The sequence below is a fragment of the Myotis lucifugus genome, unplaced genomic scaffold (genome assembly GCF_000147115.1).
Source record: "Myotis lucifugus unplaced genomic scaffold, Myoluc2.0 scaffold_240, whole genome shotgun sequence".
NCBI lineage: Eukaryota > Metazoa > Chordata > Mammalia > Chiroptera > Vespertilionidae > Myotis > Myotis lucifugus.
The window spans coordinates 1597189-1620282 of record NW_005871288.1 but is presented as its reverse complement, the minus strand read 5'-3'; the positions used below and the strand labels follow the sequence as shown (position 1 = coordinate 1620282).

At 32.1% G+C, this 23094-nt stretch overlaps 1 protein-coding gene across 1 annotated transcript in view; it reads right to left on the bottom strand.

Moving 5' to 3' along the window:
• Positions 1-1901: 1901 nt before the first annotated feature.
• GRIK2 (glutamate ionotropic receptor kainate type subunit 2) overlaps positions 1902-23094 on the bottom strand; it is a 552508-nt gene continuing 531315 nt past the window's right edge. Inside the window, exons 16-17 of the mRNA XM_014464175.2 lie at positions 15371-15621; positions 1902-2481 (exon numbers count right to left, since the gene is read on the bottom strand). Of these exons, the coding sequence (XP_014319661.1) occupies positions 2317-2481; positions 15371-15621 (416 nt within the window). The 3' untranslated portion in view covers positions 1902-2316. The remainder of the gene's footprint in view (positions 2482-15370; positions 15622-23094) is intronic.

The following is a 23094-nucleotide window of genomic DNA, read 5'->3' as shown; positions in this document are numbered from 1 at the left end:
TTTTATTTTATGTTATTTACCACTAAAAATACAATGCTGAGATTTTTAACAGTGAATTGTGTAACTCTCTAAAACTAAATTTTGGGAAAAAATATTATCAAAATATAAATTTTAATTTAAAATGCCCCTAACACTAGAAATTTTGAAAACGCTTAGACATTTAAATTTTAATTTATTTAGATATTAGCAATTTGGTTTTGCAACTTTTTTTGAGTTTAAAAAATACATCACAGAATTTTCTTTTGGTCAGGTGCTCTAGTTATAGTGGATATTTTAGTAAACCATATGTTATAACTTGTGATTTAAATATAAGAGGTTTGTTAAGATGATAACATCTAAACCACACACACATCATTACTAATTGTTGAAATTGAGCCTATCATGTCCTCTCCCTTTGCTGAACTATATTGATTTATCAATGCACAAGGAGGTCTTAAATTGGACATCAGTACAACTTCAAATATAATATCAGTAATCATTATACAGCCCCACCTAACCTATAAACATAGTCACTAACCATTCATAAAAGAGGTAAGGTGAATTACTGTTGCCTCTAGAACTTCTATTTTTCTCATTTAAATACTATCCTAAGCCTAACAATTACATCCTAAATCTCATCATCCAACCTTTTCTCTTCTTTCCTCCAGGTAGTTGGGATGCAGCCATCCTTGAAGACCTAGAAAGATTCAGGAAGTATACTTCTCTCAATGCAATGAAGATATTGTGCATTCATTTATATGTATAAAAGAAAAATGAAAGTCAAAGCTGAACGTAAAATGGACATAATTTTAATGATTTTTTTAAAATTTTGTGCATTGGATTCAAACAGCAAACTGTGTGCACTCAACTGTTATCACAATGTTGTCAAGAAGTCTGTGTCTTTTACCATTTTACACACAATTCTTCATTACAGTATGTTATCAGCCTCATGGAAACCAGGGGTGTGGCATGGTAAGCAGTGGTGGTAGTGCACCTAACTTTTATATTATCTAACTTGAAAATATTTCTCTTCTATGATTCCTTTTTTTCTTGATAAAAATAGTTTTCACCAAACGTTGGTGGTGCACACGCACTACCATTCATGCTTGACATCACACCCCTGACAGGAACACGTGTTCTTATTTTGTTGATAAAAAGTATTACAAAAATTTCCATACAAAAACTATTTTCATAGAAATCTTGCATTTCCACAAATAAACCTGAACATTTTTTGGAAAAAAAACTGCTCAAGAATTTTGTTCATTTAACACTGTGACTGTATTGATAAATGCAGTCCACTTCAAAGTTCTCCGCACATACTTTTCTACAGATGACCAGTCCCCTTTTTCCTTTCACCGAGGTCTGCCCAGGCTCCATCAAGTTCATTTATAGCAGAAACTAGGGTTTGGATGAAATATCTGAATGTTAAAATGGAAGCTTCATCTTCCACATAACTATCAATACCCAGCCCTCTTTTATAACGTAAGACAAAGATTGCAAAATATTATTCTTTTCAATTCAGAATCTCTGAACCAACTGTTGCTTTTTATTCTTGGTGTGAAGTTGGGTGGGGTGGGGATAGGTAGATAGATAGGGATCCGGTAGAGTTACATGTTAAATCACCTGCAGGTGACTTTAAGGAAAAACATTATTGCCTTGGTAATTGACATTTCTATCTCAATCAGTGACACAGACTGTTAAAAAAGAAAGAAAAACACTGATGAAGATATGTTTTATATTCCACTTGCCATGAAATTCAGATTTGTTTTGTTACATTTTTTCACACATCCTATAAACACATATTGTCTATTCAGATGATCATTGTACTGAGTTGTTGGGGGCTAATAACATCACCACCTCTATTATCTGAATGTTCAGAAGACCATACTGTTTCTTGTAATGCTACAGGTTGTTGTTGTGGGTTTTTTTTTTTCCGATTCCAAGTATTTTTATTCTTACTGACAGTTTTACTGGTTACCTTTGGGGCATTGACATTCCATCTCCTGGCAACAGTTGGGCTTCAAAAAGAACCTGTAATTTCCTACTGGACTGCATTTGGAACCAGTCACAAAATGCGCGTGTAACATTCACTCAGAAGAAGGGAGGAACCCATGATAAACAGTATAACCCCGTGTAACTTGGTTGGTCCATGATGCTTGTAAATCAAGTCTGATCATTGCAACTGCTTAGATCACAGAGTCTCTAGTTCATAGACACAGCGGCATGAGGTAACTCATTTTTATTTTGCACAGGTTGCATATTTCCACAGGAAACATTCTCGCTAAATTGTTTGGAAAAAAGACGACAGTTTGTGCTTGGGTGTTTGGCCTCCCAGCTTTATGCCATGGTTTCTTTACCTGGCAACCTTCTGTCGTTAAATGTGTGCATGTTGATGACTTCTTCTGTTTTCACAATAACGGGGGCCTGTGGCTTGTGTTTTAACCGTCGCTGGCACTTCAGGGACATCCTCAGCTCTTCGACCATGGCGCTACAGAAGGACCTCTACAGAACAACACAGAAAATGAAATATTACCAATCCGACAAACTGTCACTGTCCAGAGACAAACTAAAATAATTCTCAACAGACTTTCAACATAACCAGCCTTGAAGGTTTGAAATAGTTCAATATAAAGGTTAGAACAATTGTCACACTTTTAATAGACAACACATGATAATTAATAATATTTTCTAAAAGTGGACTAGTTTAAAGAAAATCTCCACCTGATAGTGAAAGGAACTACCAACTGGAATGCATATAAAGCAGATGTAAAGCTTTATAGATGTAAAATTGATTAGGATCAAAATATATCTATATATCTATATATAGATATATAGATATATATATCCACCTTAAAATTTAAATATAAATATATATACACAAATTAATAACCAGAAATCCATTCTTGATATTTAAAAATAGAAGAAATGTACTACTTTTTAGATCACAACATGAGATAATGAAAATTTTCTTTAAACATAGATTTTTCATTGTGCATCTCAAAACAGAACAAAAATATAACACTGACAAAGACATAAAAATATGGAAAATAACTTCTGGTATTCATTATACATTTTTGGGATTAGGCCTATAAAACTATTGATGATGATTACAAACAAATATATGAAATAACAAATTGTAGCACATTAAAAATCCATGAAAATATATTAACTTTTTTTGTCATCATCAGCTTGATAACTGAGAGTCGATAAATAATTTATCCCATGCAGAAAAAAGTGACCCTATAAATAGTTTTAAATTCTCATCCCATTAGCAATAGATTTGCTATAAAAATAGTATATATGGGGCTTATTATTACAAGCTCCTCAAAATTCCTATTACAAACTCATATCTGTGCAACAAAATTTTATTAGTCTCCCTCCCCATCTAATTGAGATACACATGTTATTTACATATAAATAAGATTCATAAACCAGTTATAAATTGTAGCTGAAATTCAGATGGGCTGAGACTGAGGTTCTTTCTGTGTGAAAACTAAAAATGTGGAAAACAATAAAAAATGTGAACAAGTATGAAAAATTAACACAATTCCAGAAAGTGATATGAAAACATAACGAAACAAGCCTAATCAAATATGCATATGATGACTTGTTTGTTTGTTTGTTTTTTACTTGTTTTGTTTCTTTGCTGTTTATCAACTTAGGCTAATTCCAAAAGAATAGAGAATAAAAATATTTAATACTACATATGTTTCTTAGGTTTAAAATATTTTGCCCACATAATCTTTTGTGACAAACTAACGTTTTAATTAAAGTAGGCCTCTATCTAACAGAGAAAATTGATTCAGAGAGAGGAATGTCACTTTCTGCCGCTTACAATGGAAACTCCAGCAAGGTATCCTGATAACCAATTTTGTAACTTTTGATTCTGGTACCTTCTTGTCCATTCCTGTCTATATCCTCACTTTTCTTTTATGGGTTCCTGATTAGCTTCCTTAGTAGTCTTCCCAGCTCTTTAGCCGATTCTTTCCCCAAAGGCTCACAATTACTAGAATAATCTATTTTTCAAACATCAGTTATTAATAGCATCTTCTCGTCCAAGGAACAGGTAGAATCCAAAGATCCTATTTTTAGCATCATGAAGTCTATGATTCAGCTTTCCTTCTTTCTGCTCCTTCCCCCATTTCTTTTTTCTCTACACATAACCTCTCTGCTTGGACTTCCAAAGTTTTTCTCCTTTCCTCTACTTTGCTCTGGTACCTTGCCATGTTCTTTTATCCTTCACATCAATCCGATTTTATCCCTTACTCAAATTTTCACTTATCAGGGAATCATTTTCCAATTGACCAGGCTCATTATTTTCACTCAATTTAGTTTTGTCCCTTTACTATTTTTAACTCATTATAATGTTTTCCCACCTGGCCTCTAAGTCTTCTCTGTATCCCTCTCAGTGAATGGTAAAGAGAAGAGAGATCACGTTCTTATGGTACTGATTGTACACACATGTTCTTTAAATGTTGACTGAATTAAGAATAGCTACATATGATCCTAATACTTTCTTATTTAACTAATGTTTCTAATTAAATTGCTTAAAAACACATTTTTAGAAGCTTAGTGAAATGTAATGTATATAAGCTATTTAATCAGGTAAAATTTTGGTATTTGTTTAATAACATTAAATTAGTAAAAGTATTAATTTATTAGTACTCACAATGGAAGATGTTGCTAAACATGAATTCCCCACTAACAAATAGAGTTACTGCCATGCTCTTTTATCAAGTTAAATTATGCACTTATGAAATCCATAAATTATATTTCTATTAAAAGATTTAGGGCATCTGACAGCCATTATATGGACAGAGTGTTTCTTGTTGCTTTATACCTACTATTAGATGTACTTATTAAGAACATGGTGACAATGATGATGAAGATGGTGATGATGACAACACTGTAGAAATGGAAAAATCTGACTCCAAAAGGGGAAGGAATACAAAGTCTTGAGGTAACTTAATCTTGGTTCTCTGTTGAAACATTTAACAGAAGAATTGATTAGATAATATAACAAGGTCAGAACTTAATGCCAATGACACTTAAAAATACTATAGGATGTGAATAACTTTGAATTGTTTAAAATAAGGCTTCATTTGAAAGTAATAAATGTTCTGAATGTTACATAATTGATAACACCCTCTTCTTGGCAAACTTGGCTTTTAGGCAGTTTGATTACATTAGTTTCAAAAATATAGAGAGTAGATATATTAATTAATTTTTGTCCATACAAAGAGAGTGATCTCAACAATTTATTTTCTTAGAAAAAATAATCTTATAAATGTAAACACTCATTCAACCATGGAATTTCACATATTTTTCTAGTAAGTTAAGAAATAAAATGTATTAGCACCCTATATGTAATGTCAGACCACAAATAAAGACATAAAGTTATTTAAAATAAATTTTATGTAATGTAATTTTTATGATGTTAAATAATATAAAATGTAGGTAAAAAGCCTGGCCCCAAAGTTAGAACCTTTTATCTTTTATAATTTAAAAGATAAAAGAAAATTTCATCATTTATCATTTAAAATTACCTTAAGTAAATTATAGTTACAAATTTAACTAAGTAACTTATAGTTACAAATTTAGAAACTCTGAAAATTGTAAATTTGTAACTTGACCATGACCATTTTTAGGCTTTACCTATTTACAAAGTCATCAGAAAGTAAAAATTTTAATCAGTCAATCAATAGACTTGATTATATGTTATTTTACCAGTTTTATGACTTTTTCTGTTAATCAGCTGAATTTTGCCAGCACTTTTTAAAATGTATTAATGTAACTATATGTAAAAATAGTTTTATCTTAGGTTACTAATAAAGTCACGTGATACAATAGGTGTTCTTCTCACTGATAGACTATTTCTAATCCTTCACAAAAACTATAAAAACCTTTACATTTAAGCAAGAGTTTGGAATCAATATAGTGAATTAAATAATATCATAAAGTCCTGTTTACTTGTGGCACTAGGGCAAACACATATTATTTTCTTTTTTTAAAGCTTTAGAATACAAATTCCATATCTTGATTTATATAAAAATCTAAAGTTGAGATTGTAGATTTCCTTGTGCTGTATGTTCAAAAAAATTACTATTTCTTATTTTTAGAGTTCTAATGTCATTTAATAGAGACAAATTGTCTTTAGACTTCATATAATAATTGGAACTTTTAAATGTATTTTTATTAAACTATGAAATAGTTTTTAAAAAACCCAAGAGCACTTGGGTTATAGTAAATAAGAAGAAAGAAGGAGAAAAGGAGAAAAAACAGAAGCAGAGGAAGCAGGAGAAAGGGAAGAAGAAAGCATAAGGGGGGTAGAGAGGATGAGAAAGAAAACTATTTTGCTTTTCAAATCACTTCTTAGGGATGGAAACACACAAATTGTGTCATTAAATAAGTAACATTCTTAGGGTGAAAACAACAACAAAAATGTTTCTCCACATTAATATAACAGACTACAAAAAGAAAAAAGAAAGGCACAAGGATACTAACCATTATTAAAAACCTCTTTTAGTAAGTTTCAAAATTTACTAAACAGTGTCTGGATGGTAGGGTGGCACTAACCAAATAGAAGATTCCTGAAAATGAAAATTTACATCTTTGAGCTGTTAGCAGGTAATCGCAATTAAATTAGTAAAAGTCATTATAAAATTCACTGTTATTAATGAGGCAACCTGTATTTACACATCTCTCGTTCTTAAAACAACAAAGGTCTGGAAACCTTAAAAGATTTGATTTGACTATATTTGCATTTCTTGTTTTGAAAGCTATCTAGTTTTATTTTGGGTATAATAAAACAACAAGTAGTCTGCAGATAACTGTTCTAAATAATGTCATTATTGGTGTTATAGAATAATTTATTCTTAATAACTTAACTATATAATTTATAGATATGCTTATATGGTAACAGATGTGACAGCATTTAGAGAAGCACATTATTGTTGTTGTTTTTTTTTAAATATATTTTATTGATTTTTTACAGAGAGGAAGGGAGAGGGATAGAGAGCCAGAAACATCAATGATAGAGAAACATTGATCAGCTGCCTCCTGCATGCCCCCCACTGGGGATGTGCCCGCAACCAAGGTACATGCTCTTGACCGGAATCGAACCCGGGACCCTTGAGTCCGCAGGCCGACGCTCTATCCACTGAGCCAAACCGGTTCTGGCAGCACATCATTGTTTAAATATTAGAAATGTAATTGTAAATATGCCCCACATTGAACACTGACCTAAACTACATTTTTTAAGCTAAGATCTTTATATTTAGGAATGTCTTTTTGAAAAACAGCCACTGATGGAAAGCAACCAGTTTGATTTTTTAAACTTAAACTCATCACTTTCATGTTGAATATATGTAGTCACTAATCACCCAAATTAGAAATAACCATAAAATATTATAAACTAGTATCAAATCTATATTTATATTTTTAAGACAGAAACTCTATTTTATGTTTTACTATCCTATATTTTGATAGTTTAAAATTAACTACATGGTATTTTAATTTAGAAAAACATTACCCATTTTTGCATACAGTTCCTACTTAAAGCTCTATCAAGACATCTTCAAGCTGCTTCTTTTAGACTGTGCAGCTCAGTGTTTGAATATCAACTAGCATATATGAACCAAACTGGTTTTGTCTTTGTTGTTTAAATTATATGTTAATGACCGGTCAGCTTGGCTCAGTGGTTGAGCGTTGACCTATGAACCAGGAGGTCACTGTTCAATGCCAGGTCAGGGCATGTGCCAGGGTTGCCAGGTGATCCCCAGTGGGGGACATGCAGGAGGCAGCTGATCAATGATTATCTCTCATCTTTGATGTTTCTATCTCCCTCTCCCTCTCCCTTCTGCTCTGAAATCAATAAAATATATTAAAATACATATATATATAAATTATATGTTACTGATCATAGATATCTAATCCATTTTTAGACACTTTTCCAATTAATTTCTGATGCTGTAGGCCATTTGCCCAAGAAGTCCATATCACATGTAGTAAAGACAAATCAAAATTCTGCATAAAATGATCTCACATTATATAATAACTAAACCATGAAAATGAGATGAAAAGTATATATAATGTAATATGCAATATTTTATATAATATTGGTGTATTAAATGAATAAAATAAATGTAATTTAATGTGACTCTTGCTTTAGACTTATACTTTTTAATTGGAAGTCTTTTAAGAATATCAAATAGCTAATGCTATACATCAGAATAATGAATGGACCTAGGGCTGTATAAATGCAATAGTGAAGCAATGAGAGATGAAAAATGACTAGTTAAAGCATTCATGTCAAAAAATTATATATATATAGCAACTTTGATCTCGATATTCAGTTTTATAACAGCCATCTTTCTGAAAAACTTGTATTATATAGATAAGCTGTGCAGCAGTCAGACAAGACTTTACATGTAGGTTCCTTAATGATTCTGTTGCTTAATCACTAGAACTTTACAGGTAGAGAAACTAAAACTCAAGAAGTCAAGTTATCTATCTAAGGTTATGCACATAACTGATATCAAAGCTAAATGAGGAGCGCTGTTCTCTTGGCTTCCACTCTATGAATGCTTCATTATATTAATCTGCCTCATTAACAGTGAACTGAATTTTAGCTGAGCCTTTTACCTGGAGTCTGTTCTTAATAACTATAATGTTTTGAATGCTAAATAATAAGTCAGAGAAAAAATCATGGGGCAAAAAGAAATATGTGGTTCCACCCCCCCACCCCCAATTAACAAAATGCTAAAGCATCTATGCTTTTGCCTGGATTATTTTACAATGATAAACATAACTAAAGATTAAAATATTCTCAGAAACCTTGACTCTTACAAAAACAGTTACCAAATATCTTTATATGCTTTTTGCAAATATAATGAGACAGAGAAAAATGAAGCATCATTATACATTTGTACATGTCCCCTACTTAAGCTGGAAAAATCAATAAATAAGTTCAGACAAGTTTCAACACCACTTTAGTCAATACAGCTATGAAATGCATTTTAAGAAAAAGCAATGTTAATCATCACATTTTTGCTGGTTGTCATAATGATAAAGTTTTTCAATAATATATATATTATCCAATTTAACTAATGCTTTATTGTAGGAGAGCTCTTTTTTCTGAAGGCCCAGCAAGCTAAATGTATCAGTTTTGTAAATAATAATAAATATAACAATATCTGTCAGACAATTGCAAAAAAACTCCACCTATATAAATTACTTATCTTAATTATTAAAACATTTTATTTATGGTATATTTATAGTCTATTTATTTATTTATTTATTTTAAAAGACATATAGAGAAGTTAAGTAATTTTATCCAAGGCTACATAAAGTTGAGAAATGATTCCAAGTCTTTTTCATTTTAAAATTCATCCTTAAGAATAAGAAAGTGAAATAACTATGCTTATGACTAAAGCCCACAATCTGTTTATCTAAATCAAAATCAAACTCCACACATTTTATCAATGCAACTTCAGAAAGGAAAACTATTAAGAGAAATAGTTAAGTATTCATTCTTGATTTTGTGAGTATGATATAGCATAAATAGTGTTAGATGAGGCATCTTTGACCTTGGGAAATATTCTTCACCCCTGAGATACTTATCCTCATCTGAACAATATGGATATTTACACAGTTGTCATGATCACTTCATACCCAAGAAAATATTAAAAGCTCTAAAGTGGCTTATAAAAATAAGGAAGTAAAATTATTACCTGTCAAGCTTCAATTTTAATTTTAACACATCATTTATAGTCATTTGAAGAAATGTCTTAAAGATCCTTTTGCCCGCATAAAGTAGTTTATAGAGTAAAACAAAGATTGGCATCTCATTTTAAAGTGTGATTTTATATTTACATGTAAAACATTTTTAAAAGCCATCCACTTATCCCTCATATGGGTCATTAATGGAAACTGAGAGATGATCTGCTTGCAGAGAAAGGCAATAACATAAAAGAATACAAAATGGACTATTTATCCAAAGTTTATTTACTTCTTTTAACATCTGAATAGCAACATGCTCTATAGATAAATTTTACATTATTGAAAATTTATTTGGCACTTTATAATTCTTTACAATGATTTATAGCAGTGTTTGTATTCCTATATCTTATTCAATAAATGACTTTTTTTAAAAAAACATTGTTCCTATTATAACTAATATTTCAACTTTCTGAAAGCAATTTGTGTATAAGCATCAGTGAACAATCTGTTTTCATTCTTCTGGTTCCATGAAATACAAATTCAGCCAACTTTGAAAAATGTTTCCCTTGTGAATAAACTTTCACCCAGGATCCAGGTTTAAACTAAACCATTCTAATTTATCCTTAAAATTCCAAAATTGAGTTGTTTCATTCACTTGTTCTTCTATGCCTTTTACATTTGTTATTCAATTATAGACTGAAGAACATTCTATGGGCCCTCAAAAATGTTTTGAACTTTCAGTGACTGGAAAAATACCATTATTTAGAGATACTTTGGATTTGTTTTACCAGTGTTCTATAATAAAAATAACTATATTGACTAAAATGGACTATATACTGATAAACATAAATTTTAGTAGTTCTTAAAATCCACATAAATCATTTTAGAAGAAAATTAGAATAAATATATTTGTCCAATACAGGACACATAAGTTACAAATTCAATATCTGAGCAATAATTCATATTTTTATTTCTCAGACATACTCACTACACTTTGTTTAAATGTAAGTAATAAAAAAATGAATATTTTTGTTAAGTTTTAGTTCATGTCAAGAAACTCAGAGATTTGTGTTTAATGTGTTCAATGGAAACAATGTGCATAGGCAAATCTATTTTCAGTTACATGGGAAAATATTTTTGTATACAAATCAGATGAAAACAAAGTTAAAATGTATGTTATATTACTGTTATTGCTGGAAATCAAAAGAAGGCAGAATTATGTATACCTTTTTTAAAAGGACACATTCAAATATTTAAGAAACTAATTTTAAGCAAATTAATAAATCATGGTTATGTCATAAAATATTTTTATAAAAATTCAAATTATCACAATTACTTCTAATTCATGCTTACAAAGCCAATATATTATCATAAATAATACCAGAGAAAACATAGGTTTGCATATTCGGCCGCTTTCTTCAGTTAGAAGGGAGAAGCAGGACCTGCAAACAAATGCAACTTGAAATGGACTGATAACTGCTTCAGATGTACATCAGGTTCTTGGATGGCTTACTGAATGAACCTTAGCTAGTAATGTTTTTAAAATCAGCAAAAAAGTAAGGAAAAAAGACAACCAATAAAAAATGCACATGTCAGACACTTCAGAAAAGGAAGACTTTTTGAGTATCTTTCCAAATGGTCAATTAACACTTTAGAAAAATTAGAAAAATAAATATGTATTTATTTAAAAAGTTTGAATAAATAAAAATCAAGGTATCACTGTGGCATTAATATCTGCATCAAAATAAAAACCCTTAATTAGTATAAAAATTGGAAGACACCATCTTGTGGTTATCTGAAAGGAATGCAATTTAGAGTTTTTGAAATTTTTAAGGACTATCTCTTTCAGCATACAGTTTTTGTATTCAGTTTTAACCTGTCTCATTTTAAAACAATGTATTCATATACTATTCTTAATGATCACACAACTTGGAATATAAAAAGTTATGGTCATCAACTTCTATAATGTTCATATTCAACTAGACTCTGTATATATTATATCTGCCAACTTACTTAGATCAAAAAATTTTATTTGTTCTTTTAAAAAGTACTAGAATATTATAGACTGAAGAAAAAAGAAAGAAAAAGAATGAGAAGAGAAAATAGATAGCAAAACACTTTGGAGGTAAATGGTGAATCCTTTCTTACTTTAAATATGCAAAGCATAATTCATTGCATGCTTGGCTCTCAATAAATATTTATTAAAGCAAAGGAATAATTCCACAAATGTTTACCATATTTTTTAATTTAAAAAGTTAGGTTTTAGGCACAGTTGTAAGTGTAAATAAACTGTGAATTTCTATATACCATCAAGCATAACTTATAATAAAATATAGGAATATTTTCTGACTAACTGATAAATTAAGTAAGATATTAAACTCTATAGCCCAAGTGAATAATTTTTTTCAAGAAAAATGAAGAAAATTGAGTCCAAGAACCTAATTTATCACAATAAAAATATGGGTCACTCTAATAAACCCATAATTATTTATTTGCTAAGCTTAATTCTTTTGAATTATATAAAAACAGTTCATTTTTTTTAAAATATGTCATTGGATTCAGCTTGATTATTAAATCAAGTCAATAGAAAGAAAGATTAGTTAGATGATAGATGGATAGATAGATAGATAGATAGATAGATAGATAGATAGATAGACAGATAAATAGACAGACGGATAGACAGACAGATAGATATAGATTTTATGCTGACAGGCACTACTTGATACCTTGGAGTACAAACCAAAAAATTAGGTCATTGTCTTACAGGAACTAAGAGTCCATTTGGGAGAGAGGCACTCACACACAGAAACCAACAAATATGATGTGCAATAAAATAACATGCTAAGGGAAAATGAAGATATGCATAGGCCTCACAGAGATAAGGTGTCTAGGCTTATTGATGGATGTGGTTTGAAATGTCAGAAATACCTTCCCAACTTTTTTTAAAGGGGAGAATATGTTTTTGGAATGATGATAGTACCTGAAATCAGCTAGGTATAAAAATACATTGGGTTTGCTCAAGTCAAATGGAAGAGGTTTTGAAAAACTAGATGACTTTGGAAAATGGAAAGTATGTTAGTGCAGCTAGAAAAGAAAATGCCAAGTGGGGGGAAGCAAAAGGTAAAACTACAATGTTGGACAGAGACAGATCCTGAAGTGTCTGCTAAGCTAGGGGGTTTGACTTCCAATACGGAAGCCATGAGGAGACAATGTGTAAAAGCATTGGGGAATATGATACATAATGCTTATGTATTATCAAAACAGTTGTTTCTTTTGTTTTATTTCTTTTCAATGTAATGCTTTATCTGGTTCAGTAAAAAAAAGTACATTCCTTTTACTAATTTTTAATAAGGCCATACAAGTGCATAGAAATTCACGAAAACTGGTTAATATGTTAAAATTCAACCAAATTCCTTATTTCTAACTAGAGGCCCAGCGCACAAATTTGTGCACCAATGTGGTCCCTTGGCATGGCCTGTGGGATTGGGCTGAAACCAGCTCTCGCACATCTCCCGAGGGGTCCTGGATTGCAAAAAGGTGCAGGCCAGGCCGAGGGACCCCCCACTGGTGCACAATTGGGGCTGGGGTGGGATATGGGAGATTAGCCAGCTGGTGAGGGGTTATGGGAGAGCTCCAGGGTGTGCTCAGCCAGTCTTGCTCAGTCCCAATCAGCCGGACATCAGCAGCAAGCTAACCTACTGGTCGGAGCGTCTGCCCCCTGTTGGTCAGTGCATGTCATAGTGAGCAGTTGAGCATCCTTAGCATATCATTAGCATATTATGCTTTGATTGGTTGGATGGCTGACTGAACACTGAGCATATTAGGCTTTTATTATATAGGAAAATAATGAAAAAAGGTATTTTACAGAATTAAATCTCTACACCCTATGTTTTCTGTTTTTAAGCAGACTATGCATAAAATAATTGTGCATAATGACATGATTTAGGTAAATCATAAGTATAGGACACGAGACAAAGACAATAGAACACCACATATTATCAAGAGATTAATTCCTTTGTTTTATTTTAATACTGAGCTATTAGAGAAAGAAAATCATGATGTATGGATAATTTAAGGTTCCAACTAGAAAATCCAAATTTCTTCTATTATTTTGGACTTACTTTAAGCATTAACTAATCAAATATCAGATCTATTGACAAATTATGATATAAATCAAAATTGATGAGTTAACCTATTTGTCTTTGATTATTTTTTGAATTTGATTTGACACCACAAAAAATATCATAAAATACAATGTGTAGTTAGATCTTATTGTCAGTCACACTAGAGCAACAAATATTTAATTTAGCCAAGTCAGCACATAGCCATCCTAAATTCTGTGAAAAAATAAGATGTGCTATTTTTCATTTTTTTAAAAATTTGAACTGGTTACCCATCAAAATACTCATTTATAAAAACATTGTTTCTAAGAATTAAGTACTATAGTCAAGTGAAAATGTAGAAATGCTGTATCAAAATTTTTTTATTTTAGAAAGGATAAGTAACTGCAACATAAATTATTAAAGGCAAAGAAAAGTGTTTTTCTTTTTCAAAAATAGGTTTAAGGATGTAAGTGCTTCAAAGAATATTAGAAGAATATATTTGCCTTTATTCAAGTATGATGTTTTTAAATATCATGTTTCTACTCCTCATATTTATTTAAAAAGTTCATATGCTTTGCAAATATTAAATAAAATATAGTCTCACTCTGATGCAGGGTTAACTAGTTAAGCCCCCAAAGTGTTTTTTATTAAAAATAAGAGATATTTAGATACAAAAAGTCTAAAATAAAGTGCAGAAAATTTTAAAATGTTAAAGCATTGTTACATGTCCAGAACTATACATTTACATATAAAAATTGTCTTGTACCATCTAAAAGAGAGATTTTTTTAAAAAAAAAAAACATTCTTCCTTGTATTTATAGAACTAAAGAAATTATAGCACTGGAAGTACATAATCTGAATGATGTTTGCAAACTATTCAAGATTAGCATATAAAGATATTTTTACATTAAAAAAACCAAATGTATTAAAATGCCAAGAAAAGGTGCAATAATCTCAATATTTTTTAGGTGTATATATATTCTTAAAAAGACACTGCAAGGAAATAAAGGGCTCATTAAGAATAACATTAAATGCCAAAAAAGTCCCACAATATTTTTACACATTCATTAATTTTAAAAAGTTAATTGTAATTTCCACATGCGAATTAAGAGTTTTTTCAATTAAAAATTTGCAGGACTAAAAATATTCAAATAAATATTTCATTTACTCTCTGTCTTGAAACTGTATAATCAGCAATGCATCTTACAACACGTTTTATTTGAAGAGAAGTATTTTTCCTTATTATAGTTTCTGATTTTTGCCTCTATCCTTAATTATATTCATTCACTAATCTAACTGCAATGAACTCCAAGCAGCTCTTTTTTTCAGGCTTCAACAGAGGAGAGAACTAGTCACTTGCCCCGAAGCTGGCTCAATTAAACAAACTGCATTTAAATTAAAAATCATGAAGGTGATCATGCATTCTCTCTGGGAACCTTTGTAATAAATGAATGGCAGAAGACAATTCAGAGTCACACCTCTAAGCACGACCCTTGGTTGGAAAGATCAAAAATAGTTTCTTTTATTATAACGATCATCGTTTTAAATTGTAAAAAGGTGACATTTACCTTTTCCAATTGAGCGTTTTTTTTGGATTTGTATAAAAACTCTCCCACGGCCACAAAAACCGAGAGCACCAAGCCAGCGGCCAGCACAATGAAGATGCCACCAATGTTCTGCACCCCCAGGGCACTGGCCTCTTTGCTCTCCTCCTCCGGACAGCCATTGCCCCTCCACCACTTCTCCTTCATCATGTGCAGCTTGCCTTCCTCTTGCAGCTGAAGAATGGCAATGGTGATCTTGTCTCTATAGGGAGAACCTGAAACAGAGAGGGCTTGTTAACTATTTCAAGGAGCCCAGCATTTCGTAATTAAAGGCTATCATGATGAGAGGAGGACAGAGCTTTTTCCAAATGCTCCAAAGTGTGCCAATGCTTATTTCCAGTAGAGAAAAACAACTGAAAAACAACAGAGACGAGAAGTTTAATAAGATAAATATGGCCTGTGGCCTTTCTGATTTTAAAGGGTAAAATGAATTTTGTTTTATGTAAGAAAATATCTCCTTATAAAAGGCAGACTCAATTCAGAGCACTGGAAAATAAATAAAACAGTAAGTAGTCATTTACAACAGGAAATGGAAAGTACAAAGATATTTGGTTAATGTTTAAAAATAATTTCACACTGAAAACAGAGTATTGATAAAATGGTAACCTCTATTTTTAGAGAAGTTATGGAAAAAAAATAGTATTTCTCTTTAGTGAGTGAAATAATTTAAGGCAATTATGAATAAGGCATACTCAGGGGTAGCTAATACTTTGCAGATAATTTATTTTCTTATTTGACATAAATAACAAAAATAACAGGTTTCTACAGATTTGGATCATTCAAATATCATGGAAATCAATGCATTGTCAGAATTTTAAGGTTATTTGTTCACTTGTCGTTTTATGCTTTGGGAGGAAATGTTCATTTCAGTGGAGGCAATATAAATGAAGTTTAGCATTTATGCTGATGGGGATAGATATTTACCTGTATTAGCTATTATGTGATAAGTAATAACTTTTCTAATTGGTTGCCCACAATCATAGAATAATATTGAAATATATATATATATATATATTGATTTTTACAGAGAGGAAGGGAGAGGGATAGTTAGAAACATCGATGACAAAGAAACATTGATCAGCTGCCTTCTGAATGCCCCCTACTGGGGATCGAGCCTGCAACCAAGGTACATACCCTTGACGGGAATTGAACCTGGGACGCTTCAGTTCCCAGGCCGACGATCTATCCACTGAGCCAAACCAGCTAGGGCTACATAGATCTTTTAATATCTTTCCCAAGGGATTGGTCTTACTGCTTTCTCCTCCACCCCCACCCCAGCAATAGCCTGTTTCTAAAGTTTAATCTGCTTTCCTAAAACAGTACAGACATATTCCATTTTTCTCTACAAATTCATTTATGAGTGTTTTTCTGCCTACAGAAAAATACTAGTTTGCAGTCAATGTTGCTGTGATTTTGATTTGATTTAAATATACCTACAACTATACCTAAAGCTTTATTTCTGCTAAGAACAATCACAAACCAGGTCAGGAAACTTTTCTGCCTTATAAGGAATACCACTATATACATTGTTTTTATTTTTACTTGATTAATGTAATAGACTAATTCAGCATTATTCATTTAGCAAGAATATGCAAAGTTAAAAGTAGAAAGACAAGGAGAATCATAGGAAGTAGGTAGCCTGTTAAAAAATTGAAGTGAAAATCTACCAAATCCAGCCTGACAGGTATAAAGAAATAGCTATTAATAAAAACATAATTCATAACCTACTCAGAAGAAATGTTTAGTACATGGTTTCTATATAACATTTTTCACAGCTTTTCTAAAAAAGGTGCATTATTCTTTCCTATGATTAGAACTCAAATATTTCAGTTATAGCGGGAAGTCCTGCTTCTCTCTCTGTGCTCTTTCCTGTGCTCTCTTTCAAACACTACTCTGATGGGAATGCTCAGTTTAAATTCTACCCCTCAATCACTTCAAATATCAAGGGATTACTACCCCAGCCTGTAGTATTTTCTATGTTGATCACTCACTGGGCACTCAGCTTAGGTCACCTAGTATTATTACTATCTACCTTTCAAAATGTGACTATTTTCCTAAGGAGATTACAACTCTTTGGAATAGAGGATCTATCTATCTATCTATCTATCTATCTATCTATCTATCTATCTATCTAGCATCTATCTATCTTAATTCTCAATCTTTTCTCACATCATAGGCTCTCAACAAATGTTTCCTATGATAAGAAGTACAATCGATGAGAGAGAAACATCGATCAGCTGCCTCCTGTACATCTCCCACTGGGGATGTGCCCGCAACCCATGAATTACAGCCATCTTGTTTAGATATCTAGTTTTCATTAATTCACTAATTCTAGTCTAGCACCAGCTTTCTGACATCTGTATAATCTATCTTAATTCTCAATCTTTTCTCACATCATAGGCTCTCAACAAATGTTTCCTATGATAAGAAGTACAATATAATTGAGGGACTACTAACATAAGAGTGACAACCTGGAGCTATTGGTCTCTCTCACATGTATTTAAAAACCATGAATTACAGCCATCTTGTTTAGATATCTAGTTTTCATTAATTCACTAATTCTAGTCTAGCACCAGCTTTAAGATCACATTACACTAAACTATCATACTTATTAACCATGTATATTTCTTGCAAAGTAAATATCTGACTGAGGGGGAAAATCCATTCTAAGCAGAATTGTAGTTTATCAAATATATCTTTCAATTTGCAATATAGCATCTCAAACAAATTTTGTGCTGATGGTATTGGCAAAAAGGGCCACACATGGTGAGTGTAAAATGTGGCTTCTTTTCTGGAAGTACAATTATAAAGCAACATTTTGGTGGATAATGATTTGAAAAGTAAACTTTCAAATATGAAAAATTATTGATCCAGCTAAGTAATGTTTTAAGCCAGCATATTTCTAATCCTGAGAGATACTGAAAGAATATTGTTTTATTACCAACTCACCATAGACACTGAACTGCACTGGGATGTTTATTCTAATGTCTTCAAATACAATATTCCTCACTGAATTCTCAAAATAAGGCACAGATAAATAAAAGCAACCAATTTTTTAAGAAATGGTGGGTAAATTTTGCTCTTTCTAGCTGAGTTTATTTCCAGTACTTATTGTATATATAAACATTTCCCATTCCTGGTAAACCTTGCCACACCTATTTCCCAGTGTAAATGTAAAAATGGGGAAATGGCATTTCATTTTAATCAAAGCTAAATGTTAATATACCTCATTTTGAGATTTTTATCAGGATGGCATATATAAGGCATACAATCAATAACAGTAAAGTATTGTCATGTTTTGTGATTCTGTTGTTTAGTTTAAGTGACTATTTTTATTTTTTTTATTCATCTTTATTGTTGAAAGTATTACAGATGTCACCTTTTTTCCCCATTGACCCCTCCACCTGGCACCTGCCCGCCACCCCCGCTCCCCCAGGCCTTAAAAAGAAACAAGAATTCAACAATGAATTATTAATTCTTTGGTATATTATTTGTTGTTCTTTGGTACATGATTTGATGTTCTTTGGAAGGCATTTCTATATAGATCAGTGGTTCTCAACCTGGGGGTCTCGACCCCTTTGGCGGTTGAATGACCCTTTCACAGGGGTCGCCTAAGACCATCCTGCATATCAGATATTTACATTACAATACATAACAGTAGCAACATTACAATTATGAAGTAGCAACGAAAATAATTTTACGGTTGGGTCACAACATGAGGAGCTGTATTTAAAGGGCCAGAAGGTTGAGAACCACTGATATAGATACTAGTTGGAGTCAAACATGGACTGAAATCTCATGTAGTTGAAAAATCTCAAGGACATATTGAGATCAAAGACAAAAGCATCTTTCATCATCCTTGTGACATGAACAGCCATGCGCTTAGCTCTAATGAAGTGAACAGCCGTTAGTTAGATAGATAGAGCTTATGTGTTTCACCCAAGTCACAACTCAGCCTCAGTCCAGACGCTGGCTAGCACAGAACTGAGGCAGCGCTAACTGGCAACTGAGAGAAGCTGCGGTTTCACACGGTAAGGCTGCCTCCAGGGGAGGTGTGCATTTTTGCAAGTTTGACTAGAAAACTACCAAGGAAATTCTAAATATGCCCATCATAACATGTATCATACACCTAGCAGTCAATTCACAAATGCTAAGGGGGCAGACAGATCGCCATGACTGCATGAAGAAGGAGGTTAGGCAAAAATATCTGGAATATTGCAACAATCAATGTAGAAAGGTAACTTTCAGTTCCAGTTTTATTAAAACTCTGTGAGAGTTTTAATTGTCAGGTATGTTAATGTTTTTGTGAGATCGCATGAAATATATTGTCTAAAATTCTCTCATTAAATGTTGATGGGTAAATCATTTTAAAAAAATCATCATACAGGATAAGCCAAACACCCCTCACAGCTAAATCTAGCCCTTCAATTTTTCACTATGCAGTCTCTTAATTTTGGTTCTTTTATAGTCTCAATCGCAATGAGACTTTCTTTGGTTATTTAAACATATGATTTATACTGACAGTAAGGAACTATTATGGTTTTAAAAAGGCCTTTTGACGAGTTGGCAAAAGAATCCATTTACCAGATAAAAAAAGGTTCTAGCTTACAAAAAAAGGGAGGGAGGGGAGAAGGAAAGGAGGGGGGACAGAAGCCGGGGGGGGGGGGGGGGGGGAGAGAGAGAGAGAGAGAGAGAGAGAGAAACCTTTTATTTATACATAGTGAAGCCCCATGACATGTCAGATGCGTATAACCTGGGGCTCAAAATGAGAACTCAAAGGGGGCATAGAGGCAGTTAGTTTAAGTGATAAACAGTAACAGTATATATGCAAGCATCAAAACTACAAATGCACCCATTTGCAATTCCCTCAGTAATTACTATCTCCGAATGTCCTTAGTGTTATATTTTGATAAAATATTTTACATAAAATTTTAATTTTTTAGAATCCCTCAAAAGATAGATTAAAAGCTCCTTAGAAAAATAAACTGTGATTATTATACACAATTAATACAAATCTCACCAAATATTTCAGAGCCTTCTTTTCCCCCTCCCTTCCATGTCTCCTCTCCTATCCCCCTCACCCTCCCGTCCCTTCATTTCTGCCATTCTAAAGTTCTTACTTGTGGACTAGAAGGCCCATGTTATTATGCATTCTTTTTAAAAATATATATACTTTTATTGATTTTAGAGAGGAAGGGAGAGGAGAGACAGAAACATCAATGATGAGAGAGAATCACTGATCAGCTGCCTCCTGTACACCCCCCACCCCATTGGGGATTCTGCCCGAAACCCGGGCATTTGCCCTTGACCAAAATCGAACCCGGGACCCTTCAGTCCACATGCCAATGCTCTATCCACTGAGCAAAACCAGCTAGGGCTATTATGCATTCTAGGTTCTAGGACTAAGTCTACTAAACACAATACATTGATATGCTTATTTGATTATCTTTTTCATATCTTTTCAAACTAACAATTTTAAGTATATACCAACATTTTTGCCCTATTTTCATACATCTAGATAATACAGAAATTACAAAGTAAATGAGGTCAGCATTACATTTAATTCTTGGGAAGGCTTATTGATTGATTAAAAGCTTTTCTTTAAAGGTTGCACAGCAAGTGGTCTAGTACTTATCATGCTTTAGTGAATTATGCTAAAATCACATATACTGGCAATATCCCATCCATCCTGTCAAAAGTTTCTTTAAAATCAGGCTTCTGCATGCGTTAATCCATTGCAAAGATAAGAAACAAAATCATTCTTGCTTTCTATAAATATATTTTTTCTAAAACCCATTATACCAGTATTTCTAAAACTGGGTTTCCCCCACACTCTTCTCTTTGTGGGAAATGTATATCGGTATCTCATTTTTAAAGGATTCCCTGATCAGATAAGCTTGAAGACTACTCCATATCAAATACATCTCTTGAAAATTCACATTATACACTTCCAAAATAAAGACTTTCAAATCTCCATAAAGGAATAAAAGAAAAAAAACTTGTTTAAAATGCTTAAATTTATTTTTAGGGGAATAATTGTTTCCTTTACGTATATTAAAGTTTCCATCAATTACTTGATTTTAACCTTGATTTGAAAAGCACTGCCTTTGATAACGATAATTACTACAGTTACTACATCAGTTCTCTCGGGGGGGAAAAAAAACAGTTCCTTTCTAGATATTTCTGCTGGTCCCTGCCTAGACATCTTCCTCCGTGACTTTGAATTTAAACATTATTAAAGATCATTAAGTTAAAATTTTATATGTTCTTCATCCTCTATAGCTCCATATGCTTCATGAAACATTAGCTCATAAGAATTCACATCACACTGATTGCCTTAAAACAGGTCATCACACCTGGCTTTGAAGTTTCTTTTAAAGATACTTTGGGAAGGCAAGAGTTATAAAAATTACTTAAATATATTTGTATACCAAAATTGCTGAAACCATTTTTAAAAATTTTTAAAAATGCACAACACTTTGTTCCTTCTAATAGCACCCATATCCTTTAAACATATTGTTAAAATTTTATGTAAGTATTGCTGTTTTTCATAATCCTTTCTGTCCACCTTCTAAAACTAAAGAACTTTAGTTTTCTTTGCTTTATATCTCATAGTTATTCAAATCATTGTAATGATAGCACATTCTGTGTATAACACAGAATTAGTTGCTCTCTTTGGGCCTGGGAAAATATTTCTATGAGAGAGACTACTCGTAATTTTAGGTTTCTTCTAGTTCCTCATACTTCAAGATATTATGAACTTTCTGAAACATGGTAATTTACATGTCTTGTGGGTATGAGATTATACCATATTCACTAAGGATATAATATCCGAAAGACTGGCCTCAAAAACTTTAATAATTTCTTAATTATTTATCTTCTCTCAAAAAATTGGGTCTGATAAATGTTTCTAAAACATTTACTTAAAACTTGAAGCCCTTAAGACTAGGCTACATGTCAGTTATAGGTAATCAATCATCCATTATTCACATAATTTCATCCAGTATCTAACATGTTGCCTATCACGCATTAAGCACTCAACAAATGCTTCTTGAATGAGATATTGAATCAAGTATAATATATTAATTATGATATAGCCAAAATATGTCAAGGTAGAACTTCTGATATTGGACATTTTCTCATGTTATTAAATTGAATAAGAAGAGTCCATAAGCAGATTTAGTTGACACGTCTAGTATTGACCATCTACTAGCATAATAAATTAGATGGTCAAATACATTTACAAATTATTTGTATTTATATTGACGGTCCGTGATTTCCTTTGGTCAGTGCCTTCATATGTAAAAGACCTGCTAGCACAAAAGACCCGAGTATGTCTGCTGGAACCATCATCTTCAATCCTTACATTATTATATTATTATGTAACATTACATCATTCTATTCCATTACTACTGTGTCCTGGCAATGTTACATTTTATAAAATGGCTCCTGGTTTTTTCTGTTGAGATGAGTTCTGGGTGACCTAAATGCACAGCAAATGTGGGTGCTTTAGAGCTTTATCTTTTTTTACCATCCTTTTCATGACACAATCTTCTAATAAAGTTGGAGCCAGACTAAATTTTCTTGGAGCCTTTTCCACTGCAGAAGATGGGTTTTATTATCTCTCAGGACACTTTCTCTCCCATATTTGTTTTTGGGAAATGCTAAGAAAAATTTTATATTTACAT